The sequence below is a fragment of the Echinops telfairi genome, unplaced genomic scaffold, assembly GCF_000313985.2.
Source record: "Echinops telfairi isolate 266 unplaced genomic scaffold, ASM31398v2 ScPeMD7_7466;HRSCAF=8504, whole genome shotgun sequence".
NCBI lineage: Eukaryota > Metazoa > Chordata > Mammalia > Afrosoricida > Tenrecidae > Echinops > Echinops telfairi.
The window spans coordinates 6,400,951-6,412,375 of record NW_022111366.1 but is presented as its reverse complement, the minus strand read 5'-3'; the positions used below and the strand labels follow the sequence as shown (position 1 = coordinate 6,412,375).

Here is an 11,425-nt window from a genome sequence, read left to right as displayed (position 1 = left end):
GTTTTTCTATTCTTGAAAAAAGATGAAAGGGTCCAAGCGAGGACTAGAGATGTTTAGGTGTGAACTGCCTCCGCAGAGCTGCCGATGAAACCAAAACCCCAGCCCCTTCCCTGGGTCCCCGAGGGAGACGGCTCCCTCTCGCCGGGGAGTGGGCTGGGGTGGGGAGGGATCATGACAGTAAGGGTCTTCACTGGCCCGGTGGCCTCGGCCCTGGCAGGACCCAGCCCCAGGCCGTGTGACTTTCCCACTGGGCCGAACGCCCTTGCGTGGGGACAGTGGTATTAATAGTCAAGTGCATTGGTGAGCGTGAAGCGCGCGCACATACGTCCCCATGCGTGGCCCCAGGGACCGTCCTGAAGGTTGGCTGCCCGAAACACCACTCATACGTCCGTTGCTCCCAAACCTTCCGTTTTGAGATGCGGTGTGTCGCTCACAGTCTGCCCCTCCCCACATTCCTCCTGCAGGTCGGACGTGACAAATATGAACCTGCGGCGGTTTCAGAGCATGGTGACAAGAAGAAGGCCAAGAAGGAGAAGGACATGGATGAGCTGAAGAAAGAAGTGTCGATGGTGCGTGCTCAGCGGGGAGCTTTGCTTTTCCTCCTTTGTTTGGGCCACATCTTTGAGGATGAGATGGTTCCCTCTATAGTCTTCAGCCAGGGACTTGGCTTTATTTTAAAAACAAAGAGGCCTTGGCAGGCAGGTAAGAGAGGCAGAGGTGGCTGTTGAAAGGAATTCAGCTCAGAAGCTGCTAAAAAGCTCTGACTGAGTAGATTCCGACTCATTCGCCCTCTGCAGGATTTTCAAGGTTGTAGGCTTGTATAGCCTCTTCTGCTCTCTCTGTTTGGCTGCTGGGTTTGAAGTACTTGACTGCAGGCTAACGACCTAACACCTAACCCACACCGCCACCAGGCCTCCTTGAGGAGCTGCTGGGGGTGGGGGGAGGGTGGGAACGTTATTCAATGGCTGTGGCCATCACCAAAAACCCACAGAAGGAACGCTGATGGATTTCACGGGCCTCTGGTTTGCCCACTGGCTGTGTCATGCTGAAAACAGGAACTTCACAGGTTTAACCTGTTGCAAGTCTACCTGGTGTCCTTAGAGCGGAAACGAGGCTTTCCTGGATTTCAAATGTGTCTGTGCTTCACTGGAGTGACGGGACAGGTAACCATGGACGCCTGTCACAGAGGCCAGCCGTCCAAGTGAAAAAGCCTGCCCACTTGTGCATGAAGAAAACTGTTACTGATGTTATAAAGACTGGAGACACAATATTCATAGCATTAACCATGGCATTGCGTGTTAGGCTGCACTGTTTAATTTCTCTTCTTTGTTTTTTGTTTTCACTTAGGATGACCATAAACTTAGCCTTGATGAACTTCATCGCAAATATGGAACAGACTTGAGCCGAGTATGTGTTGACATCAGATCCTCTCTACGGAGCCCCACTCTGCCCCGATCACAGGAGGACTCAAAAAAGCCCACTGTTGGTTGAGTCGATGCCGACTCAGGACAACCCTATAGGACAGGGTAGAAACTACCCCTGTGGGTTCCCAAGACTGTACCTCTTTACGGGACTAGGGAGCCTGATCTTTCTCCTATGGAGTGGCTGGTGGTTTTGAACGCTACCCTTGTGGTTAGCAGCCCAGCTTGTAACCCACTACACTACCGGGGTTCACCAGGAGGGCCCTCTGCGAGAGGATCATGACAGCAGCCAGCTGAGTACCTGCTCTGACGGGCACAGACCCAGCGAGGACCCCTAACTTTCTCTTTCCCCGCCTTCAAGAACTTAAAATTGCAGTGCAGGAGTAGGGTCTAATGGGCCCATGACCTTTGGTAGACACATCCCTTTATTTTCCTACACCTGCTAGATTGAATGGACTGTTTCAGTTCTTTGAATCTGTAAGAACATTCCTGTGTTCTTTATTGTGAATGAATGGTTGCAGTGACGATTCATAGAGCCGGTCGTTCATTGTACTTGCAACACAACAGTCCGTTCACATACTCACTACAGTGCCCTCAGTGCACCTCCACTTCTCCCCTGGTTTCTGATCTCCATTCCCCCTCCTCTCCTGGCCCTCTGAACTTTGCCTTTGGGTGTGTGGGGGTTTATCATCCTAACAAGGCGAGGTCAGCTCCAGACTGGAAGGGGGATTCATGGGCGGTAGTCTTGGGGGCTACCAGTCTTTAAGCCTTGTCTCTTAGGATTTTGAGTTAGGGTCCTCACTTTCCTCCCGCTCTGTCCGGGCCCTGATGTGATCCCTTGCAGAGGCATCGGTAGCTGGGCACCACCCAGTTCTTTTGGTCTCAGGGTGGTGGAGATGTTTCCATATGCCTTTCTGTTTTCATCCCTCATTTCTCCTCCCGTTAGAGACAGGCCAGTGCCACCCTAAATGACTGCTCACAAGCGTTCAGATCTCAGTCTTTAGCTCCATCACAGTGCCTTTGTGAATATGTCACCCCGATTGACCCAAGACTATGATCCTGACCCCCATGCCCAGGGACTCGGGCCCTCAATGTGCTTGGTTGTCTTAGAAGGTTTCATAACTTCCCCATATGCTCCACATTTCATAGGCATATTTGCAGCAAAGGTAAATACATCTATATAAGTATACCCTGTCGAATGTATATATATCTTTGGGTGTACTCCCTGCCATACCTGTTCAGCCTGTGTGTCTTTCCCAGCCTCCACTCACAGATCCCCACTGCTGGAGGTCTGTCTGGCTAACAGTATTTGCCTCTGTTGCCTTTGAACCTTTGCAAACCTCCCAGTATCTTCCCCTGCTGCGCTCATTGTCAGCCAAGCCCCTCCTCATTGCACACTGCTTGTCCTTCACCCGAGGGATCACGTATCCACCTTCCAGCTCACGACTTCCCCTCCCTCCCTCGCTCATTGACACTTTCAGTTTTTGCCTTTTCTCCAGCTTTATCATTAGAGTAGGTCAGACATTGGTGATTCTTTTATTTTCTTTTTTGTAACTTGTTTTGCACAAAATGCTGAGACCTTGTAATAAGGTCGTGTTATATACATTTACCTTAGGGATTTCCATATTAAATTCGCTTAAACAGTACAAAAATAGAGATGGGATCCATTCCTTGTACATCCTTGCTAACACGCGAGCGCTGAACTACGCATTAGCAGTCAGACAAAGCATCCAGAGTTTCTGAGGGGTCAAGCTGCCTCGAGATCTGCAGTCCAAGAGGAGACCCTGATTACTCTGGGGCAGGGGTCACTCTGCCTGCCTGCCTGCCTGCCCATCCAGCAGCCTCCACGCACTTCACTGCATCCCATCCCTGGGCTTTGACTAGAATCCTCTGAAGTTGCTCCTCTGTGACCCCAGGTCACTTACTCACATGCTGAGAGTCTGCCCAGCAAGTGCTGTCTGAGAACTGAAAATGTTAAAGCCCAGAATCCACGAAGATCAGCTTCCAGCTGGGGTAGCCTGGCGTGAACTTGGGGCAGCCAATGGCCCCCTAAGTCCTTGTTCCTCCACCCCCACCCCCTCTTTCCTCCTAGCCCACAGTCCTCGCCAGCATTAAAAATGTACATAGGGGCAGAGTTCCTGGAAGCAAATCTTTCGGGGACAACTCCCACCTGCCTTCCTCCAATAAGTCAGTTTTCCCTGAGTTGGTATTTTGATTATGAAAGGACATAATGATATTTTTCCTCTTTTAATGGGAGCCATATATCCAACTGTCTCCCTGGCTCTTTTTTTTTTTTTTTCATGCACTGCGAAACATGCACCAATGTAACTGTCCTCACCTGGGCAGTTGAGTGATCATGTTTACTTCCTTTGGCTTGGGCAGAGACTCACCCCCACTTACACGGATGCTCCTTGCCCCTGGGGCTCTCCTAGCTGATAGCTGCTGCTGTCAATTGATTCCATGTAGATAGACCTTTAACGCTAGAAGGCTCATCAGCAAATACTGAGGCCCTAGGCCAGGAGGATGTCAGTGAACACTGTTTTGAATTTTCAGGGGTGCTGGGGCCCAGCAAGACCATGGTCCTCCCTCCCACACCAGTGATCTGAGGGTCATCTGACCCATTAAAGCTCTCTGATTCACCACGTGCTGTTAATCCAATAGGTTGGGTTCCCTAAAACGTTTTGCTCTGCTCTTCGTGGGTGTCCCCCCACCTCCAAACCCTTATTTTGAGAAAATGAGTTAGGGAGTTAAACGATACATCCTTCTGGCCACAGATCACTTGAGCCAGATGTAAAGAAGAGATCCAAATGTGTGTGTTGTTTCGTTTTCATTCGTTCTCCATGGGCTGGCTCCTCAGCACATTTGGCCTCTCGCCGGCTTGGGGAACCCTCCTCAGAACTGCTCAGGGAGGCACGAGCGTCGGTTCTTGAGCTTGGGAGGGGACGGCTCCCCCCGCAGCCACCTTGTTGCACCTCTCCAGCACCCTGGGAGGGATGATCGTGGGCAGGCAATGGCTGGTGTGTGCAGTGTCTCACGAATGCTCCTCTGCTTCTCAGGGCCTGACCCCCGCACGGGCAGCAGAGATCCTGGCCCGGGACGGTCCCAACGCCCTTACCCCGCCTCCCACCACCCCTGAGTGGGTCAAATTCTGCCGGCAGCTCTTCGGGGGCTTCTCAATGTTGCTGTGGATTGGAGCTATTCTTTGCTTCTTGGCCTATGGCATCCAAGCTGGCACAGAAGAGGACCCTCAAAACGATAATGTGAGTTTTGTCGTTCCTAATTTGGGCTGTTGGGGACCCTCAAGGCAGCTCCAGTCTGTTCTGCCGATTGTTTTTGGTGGCCACTACTCTGATGGGAGTGCCTGCCACTGGCGCTTCCAGACCCACGCCTCGTCTCTTGCCCCTCTCTCCCGGCCGCTGGGGCGGTGGTGAGGAGCAGAGCCCGGCCCCTGGCTCTGTCCCTGATGCTGCAGAGCCCCCAGCCTTTCAGGTCAGCGCAGCATGCCTGTCCAGACATGAGTGGTAGGCCTTCCCAAGACACGGGCTTTCTGGAAAATATCCTTATTTTCATGCCTAACGCAAGGAAGACGGGCGCATTTGCAGGAGCAGTGGCCACGTGCCTTCGTGCCTGGCCCGGTCTCTGACCCGCCTCCATGCACCGGCTCTTGACTGAGCACCGTGACAGCCGAACGAGCTCTGTATTTGTGCCGCTCCACCTCTGGAACAGTTCTGCGCTGGGTTCCCTCAGACGTTAGCCGTGTGCGCCCTGCTCTTTGTGGAGAGCCAGCCCTCCCTGACCGCCTTGTTCCCTTGTAGCTCTATCTCGGTGTGGTGCTTTCCGCTGTGGTCATCATAACTGGCTGCTTCTCCTACTATCAAGAAGCTAAAAGCTCAAAGATCATGGAGTCCTTTAAGAACATGGTTCCTCAGGTATCAAGCACTCTGCCCTTGCTTGGGGTGGGGCTGGGGGTGGACTTGAGTTGGTGGAGATTTTTTCCAAGTATTGACCCATCAGAGAGAGGACTTCTGTCTTTTTACACACACACACACACACACACACACACACACACACACACACACACACCGCTCCAACGCAGCCCTATGTTGAGAGCCTTCCCTTTGAGCAAAAGCTCGGGAAGGGGGGCCACACAGTGCGAGGTCTGCCTGTCAGCACTGGCGTGCCCGTGGCACAGGCTTTTTGTGACTTAGGTAGCCCCGAGGGTGGCCGGTGGTGGCTCTGCCGAGTGTCCAGGTAATTTAGGTGCTAGATTCTTTCATACCCTGACACCACCCTCTTCTGCCCGCTGGGATCTGGTCGCATCTTGTTTAACAATGGAAAAAACACTTTCCCTCCCAAAGCAAGCCCTTGTGATCCGGAATGGTGAGAAAATGAGCATCAACGCCGAAGACGTGGTCGTCGGGGATCTGGTGGAGGTGAAGGGAGGAGACCGGATCCCTGCCGATCTGAGAATCATCTCGGCAAACGGCTGCAAGGTGAGCCGCTTGTGAGCAGTCGCTCTGCTGGTGGGCCTGAGCGGGGCAGGAGCAGGCGCTCACCCGCTGGCCGCTCCCATCTGCAGGTGGACAACTCTTCCCTCACCGGAGAATCAGAACCCCAGACCAGGTCTCCGGATTTCACAAACGAAAACCCCCTGGAGACGAGGAACATCGCCTTCTTCTCCACCAACTGCGTGGAAGGTAGACCCCTTAAGACAGTCGCCGCAGTGGCCTCTGGCCTCCGGCTTGGGCACTAGTGGGAGAAACAGCAAAAGGACACGGTTCCTCTGGAACCGATCCCGCCCTTGCTGCGGGTGGGGAGATGAACCCGCGCATCAGAGCCGTGTGTGTCTAAACCACAGAGACACACACACAGTCCTCTTGTTTCATTGGCTCCGGATTGTCAGTGCTCCAGGGCAGCACAGAGCAGGCAGGGCTGGTGGCTCACTGTTGGCAGGGGAAACCCAGGGAAGCGAGTGGCTGCTCTTCCTCATCCCTCCACTTCCCGTTGGCAGTGCCAACTAGCTCCAGCATGGAAACTGCTGCCTTCTGACGATGGGTCGGCGAACCCTTTGCCAAAGTCTCCGTTTAAGGCAGACATCATAAACAGCCAGGGAACTGGCCCCTAACTGTGTATGCTTTGCCTCTTTAAAACCGGGGCTGTGGAACGGAGCGTGCTCTGTGGCTTCTCGGGTTCACGGTGGCCCCTCCCTCCCGCATGTTCCAGGCACTGCACGTGGCATTGTTGTGTACACTGGGGACCGCACCGTCATGGGGCGGATTGCCACGCTGGCTTCTGGACTGGAAGGGGGTCAGACGCCCATCGCTGCGGAAATCGAGCATTTCATCCACATCATCACGGGCGTGGCCGTCTTCCTCGGCGTGTCCTTCTTCATCCTGTCCCTGATCCTGGAGTACACCTGGCTGGAGGCCGTCATCTTCCTCATCGGGATCATTGTAGCCAATGTGCCAGAAGGCTTGCTGGCCACTGTCACGGTAAGGCCTGGGGAAGGCCATGGGACAGGCCCTCACTCAGATCCACCCCTGTCACTGTCTGCCTCCTCCACCCCTCCTGTCGTCTTCTGATGGACGCCAGGGTTTGGCTGACACCGGGCAGGGAGGGACCCACGGCCAGCGTGCTGCTCTGGGGAGGCAGTAGTCCTGGAGAAAGGGGAGGAGCCTCAGAGCCATGCTGGGAGACAGGAGGTCGTCATTCCCAGCTCTTGTGAGGGAGGGCTAAAGCCCACAGTACGTTTGGACCGTTGTTTCCGCAGACTGTGGGGAAAGGTTGGAGAGAATTTAGATTTCTTCTCGCGGGGTGTGGTAGCGCGGGGTGAAGGGAGGGGAGTTGTGTGTTGTGTCGGATTCCAGTCTGGCTGAGGTGAAAGGCACCTTGTTTTTCAGGTGTGCCTGACCCTCACCGCCAAGCGCATGGCAAGGAAAAACTGCCTAGTGAAGAACCTGGAGGCCGTGGAGACTTTGGGATCCACGTCCACCATCTGTTCCGACAAAACTGGAACGCTGACCCAGAATCGGATGACTGTGGCCCACATGTGGTTTGACAATCAAATCCATGAAGCTGATACCACAGAGAACCAGAGTGGTAAGGCCTGCGGTAGACCTCACACCTCAGCCTTACCTGCTCGCGGTACCCCTACCTTTGTCACCCCACCATCTTTTCTCTAAAGAAAGGATAAGATCGGTTCAGCTTATGGTAATTGGGGGAGAAGGGTGGGGTGGGTGTCTGTATTTTTATCGTTAGGGAAAGGGTCAGAGATACTTGTTTTCAGTTTGTTCATTGTATAGATAGATGTCCATGGAGATTAATCAGCCCTGTAAAAATAATTGGGGTGGAATTCTGGAAATCTGGTTCCTTTTTAGTACGGTTTTAAACGAAGTCCATCACTTCATGGTGTGCAGAGTTCACCTCTGTTGTGACAGAGAACGTACACAGAGCAAAGCCCGGGCCAGTTCCGGTTTCCACACGTACAGTTGGGGGCCCTGGCTGCCTTCTCTGGTTGCCATGCAGCCGTGCCCACCTGCCTTCAGCTGTCCCGTGGGCCCCCACCCCCATAAACCCCTCGCTGCCTCCCCTGCAGCACCGCTGTGCTCCTCCGGCTCCCATGGAGGCCGTCCTTCAGAGAGCAGATGCACCAAGCCGGCCTTCTTTCCTGGGTCACCTTCCACCAGTTTGGTTTTAAGAAGGCTTCAGGGGGCGTTTTTGGTTTGGAGTATTAACATGACCCCGGTGACAGCGGGTCCTTTCCGATTTTTATGAGACTTTTATAGGACTGAGGACATAGACTTCCAAGCGGAATCTGGGTAGTTGACATTTCCTGCATTGCTTTCCTGTCTTTTTCTCACCACCCCCAGGTGTCTCGTTCGACAAGACTTCGGCTACCTGGATGGCTCTGTCCAGAATCGCAGGTCTTTGTAACAGGGCGGTGTTTCAGGCAAACCAGGAAAATGTGCCTATCCTGAAGGTAAGCTAGCCGTGGAACGTGTTCACTGTTACTTTGACCCAAGAGCGGACTCTCACCTGAGAAGTCTTTTTTTTTTTTAAGCACTTTATTTTTGTAACCTCGCAGTTACTGTAGAACATTGTGATGGTCCTGTGGAGCACACTGTTACTGTGTTTCGCTTCAATTGTATTCAATTGTGCACTTCAAAAGTGCATCCCAGAGCACTGACAACATCTCCAGGGCTGCAGAGGTTAGAGAGAGAAGATAAGAGTGAAAACTGGCCAGAGCAGGAGGAGGGAATGGAAGGCCTGCTTTATTGGTGAAAATCGAATTGATAACATCTGTGAGAGCCCTGGTGGCATAGTGGTTATGTGTTGGGCTGCTAATCATGGGGTCAGCAGTTTGAAGCCAACCAGCAACCGTGGGAGAAAAATGAGGCTCCTCCCATAAAGAACTACCGTCTTGGGAATTCACAGGGGCAGTTCTACCCTGTCCCACGGGTTGTCCTGAGTCGGCAGGCACCGACTCGATGGCAGTGTGTGGGGTTTGTAAGAGTCCGGTGTCTTTGGGTGGTACAGATAGTTCTTCACTCACCTGCCGAAAGGTTGAAGGTTTGAGTCCCCCAGAGGCATCTTGGTGGAAAGGCCAGTCATCTCCTGAGAAACCAGCCCTTGAAAACCCCTACTCTGACAGACAGGTCTTGCCACAAGCTGACATGGAGGGGAGGGAGCACCTGGTTGTACGACCCGTAGTTCACTTTCTCAGCTGACAGTAGGAGCTTCGTGAGTGCCTTCGACCATTGCATTTGCCTATTGGGGTACGGTAGATTCCGGTAGATCGTTTAAGCCACTTTATTTTCTTAAAATAGCTCAGCCTGCTTCTCTTTTGTCTTTAGCTTGCTTACTAATGATGCAAAAATAAACTCGAGGCAGAAATAAGCTGAGCCTCGTGGAATTCCCGTGAATTTGGAAACAGCTGAGGTTTTCCTGTGTTACCCATGTGAAGGCGTAGCAGAGAGGGGTCACGAGGTGCCCAAGGTCCTTCAGAAGGAGGAAGAGAAGAGCCCAGCCCCTGGGCCCCCAACTTCCCTCCTTCCTCCTAAGTGATGAAGCTGTCTGCCACTGCCTCTGGATGGAGACGGAGTGGCCCAGGGAGCTGCGGCCTGGATGTTCTGAGATAGCCCTTGACCCTGAGGATAGGAACCTTTTCCGCTTGAAGAGGTTCTCTTGTCATTGGATTGCTGTTGACTTGAGGGTGGTGCTGTTTACCTTGGAGAGAAAGTTGGAGAGGCCTCTGTGTTTCACTTTACCTCCGTGGAAATTTCCGAGGCTCTTCAAATCAGGACCCAGAGGCTTTCCTCTCCACCTTCACCCCCTCATCCCCCAACCCCCGAGTTTGGAGCCCCGGGGAGGGTCTCAGTCTCTCAGGGGTTGGGCCACACCAGTGGCATTATTGCAGATACAATGCCCGGAACCCCAAGCCAACTTTTCAGAAACCTTGGAGTTTCTTCTCTCGGCCTTAGACACCGTTTGCGACAGGGAACATTTTCAGAATATTGGTGTACGAATGTACTACTTGGAGTTGGGGCTTTACCTGAAATGCTGCCTGACTATTCCTGGAAGGCGGTATTAGCTTCCCATTCCCGACCTTCAGGCCCAGATAACTGTCATACCACGGAATTGGGTTGGGAATAGAAAGTCCATTCCTTTGCCCTGGACACAGGCAGTGCCGCTCTGGTCCTGGGAACTTCGGGCATTTTTACTTGTCAGGGAGCAAAAGCTACTACAAATGGCTTGCTCAGTCAGGATGTTCAGATTCATATCCTGAAATGTGAGGTTGGTTGGGAATGGTGCTGTCTGGAGACTGCCCAGGCTGGAATCGGTTGGAAGGGTGGGAGGATTCTTCCTGGAGTAAGGGGGAGTGCTTCACCTGGCCGTGTTGTGCCAGGCACAAGGCTGACAGCTGGTGCCAGACTGGCCTTGGAGCCTCCGTGCTGCAGAGAGCAGTGGCTCTAGCCTATAAAGTCACTCCTGTCAGCCCCTCTTCCCCCTTCCCCCACTTTCCTGGGGCCCTGGCGGGCCGTGTTTTTCCTCCTGGTCAGCTCAGTGAGGCTTTCTCAGGGTAGTTGACAGGTGATGTCTGTTCACAGCGGGCAGTTGCCGGAGACGCCTCGGAGTCCGCCCTCTTAAAGTGCATCGAGCTGTGCTGTGGCTCCGTGAAGCAGATGCGCGAGCAGTACGCCAAGATCGTGGAGATCCCCTTCAACTCCACCAACAAGTACCAGGTCTGAGGGCTGGGGAGGAACACAGACCTGGGCAGCCCCGCTGCATGTGACAAGCTCGAAGGCTTTTATCAAGTCCACGTGGCATACTGCTGCACACCTCTGAAGGCTCCTTTGTGGGTAGGGTGCTGGTAGGGGCAAAACATACGGCCCCGAACCCTTTGTTCTCTGATTTTCCTCTGGGGACTTTAGTATGTGAGCACCTGTCACAAATGGATGAGACAGGTCATCATCATCATTACACATTGTTTTTGTTGTTATTATTGTTAGGGTTTTAGTTCAGTGGTGGTTTCTGTTGCATTCAAAGTATGTTACAAAGTATCAGACACTTCAAAGCTCAGGAAGAAGGAAGCTTGTTTTGCCAGTAACAAACCTGAGATGGTCAGGGCTGCTATGTGTTCCCTGGGTCAATATTTACACCTGCCCGGTCTCTTACAGTTGTCCATTCATAAGAACCCCAACACCTCTGAGCCCCGGCACCTGCTGGTGATGAAGGGAGCCCCGGAACGGATCCTGGACCGCTGCAGCTCCATCCTGCTCCATGGCAAAGAGCAGCCGCTGGACGAGGAGCTGAAGGACGCCTTTCAGAACGCCTACCTGGAGCTGGGCGGCCTCGGAGAGCGAGTGCTAGGTACATAGGCGCAGGGCTGGCGGTGCCCAACACGCTTCATTTGGAGTCCTCCCGCCCCAACTCACCACCTTGACCTCCAGGTCCCGCTTGCCCTCCTACCCGCCTTTCTGGAGGGAGGTACGGTGGCACAGTGG

At 53.3% G+C, this 11,425-nt stretch overlaps 1 protein-coding gene across 1 annotated transcript in view; it reads left to right on the top strand.

Annotated features, from left to right (window-relative positions):
- The first annotated feature begins 450 nt into the window (after positions 1-450).
- The window catches only part of ATP1A1 (ATPase Na+/K+ transporting subunit alpha 1), a 20,275-nt gene continuing 9,300 nt past the window's right edge, over positions 451-11,425 (top strand). Inside the window, exons 1-11 of the mRNA XM_004714862.4 lie at positions 451-569; positions 1,348-1,407; positions 4,478-4,681; positions 5,237-5,350; positions 5,780-5,914; positions 6,001-6,118; positions 6,645-6,913; positions 7,322-7,520; positions 8,291-8,400; positions 10,529-10,663; positions 11,099-11,291. Coding sequence (XP_004714919.1) covers positions 540-569; positions 1,348-1,407; positions 4,478-4,681; positions 5,237-5,350; positions 5,780-5,914; positions 6,001-6,118; positions 6,645-6,913; positions 7,322-7,520; positions 8,291-8,400; positions 10,529-10,663; positions 11,099-11,291 — 1,567 coding nt within the window. The 5' untranslated portion in view covers positions 451-539. The remainder of the gene's footprint in view (positions 570-1,347; positions 1,408-4,477; positions 4,682-5,236; positions 5,351-5,779; positions 5,915-6,000; positions 6,119-6,644; positions 6,914-7,321; positions 7,521-8,290; positions 8,401-10,528; positions 10,664-11,098; positions 11,292-11,425) is intronic.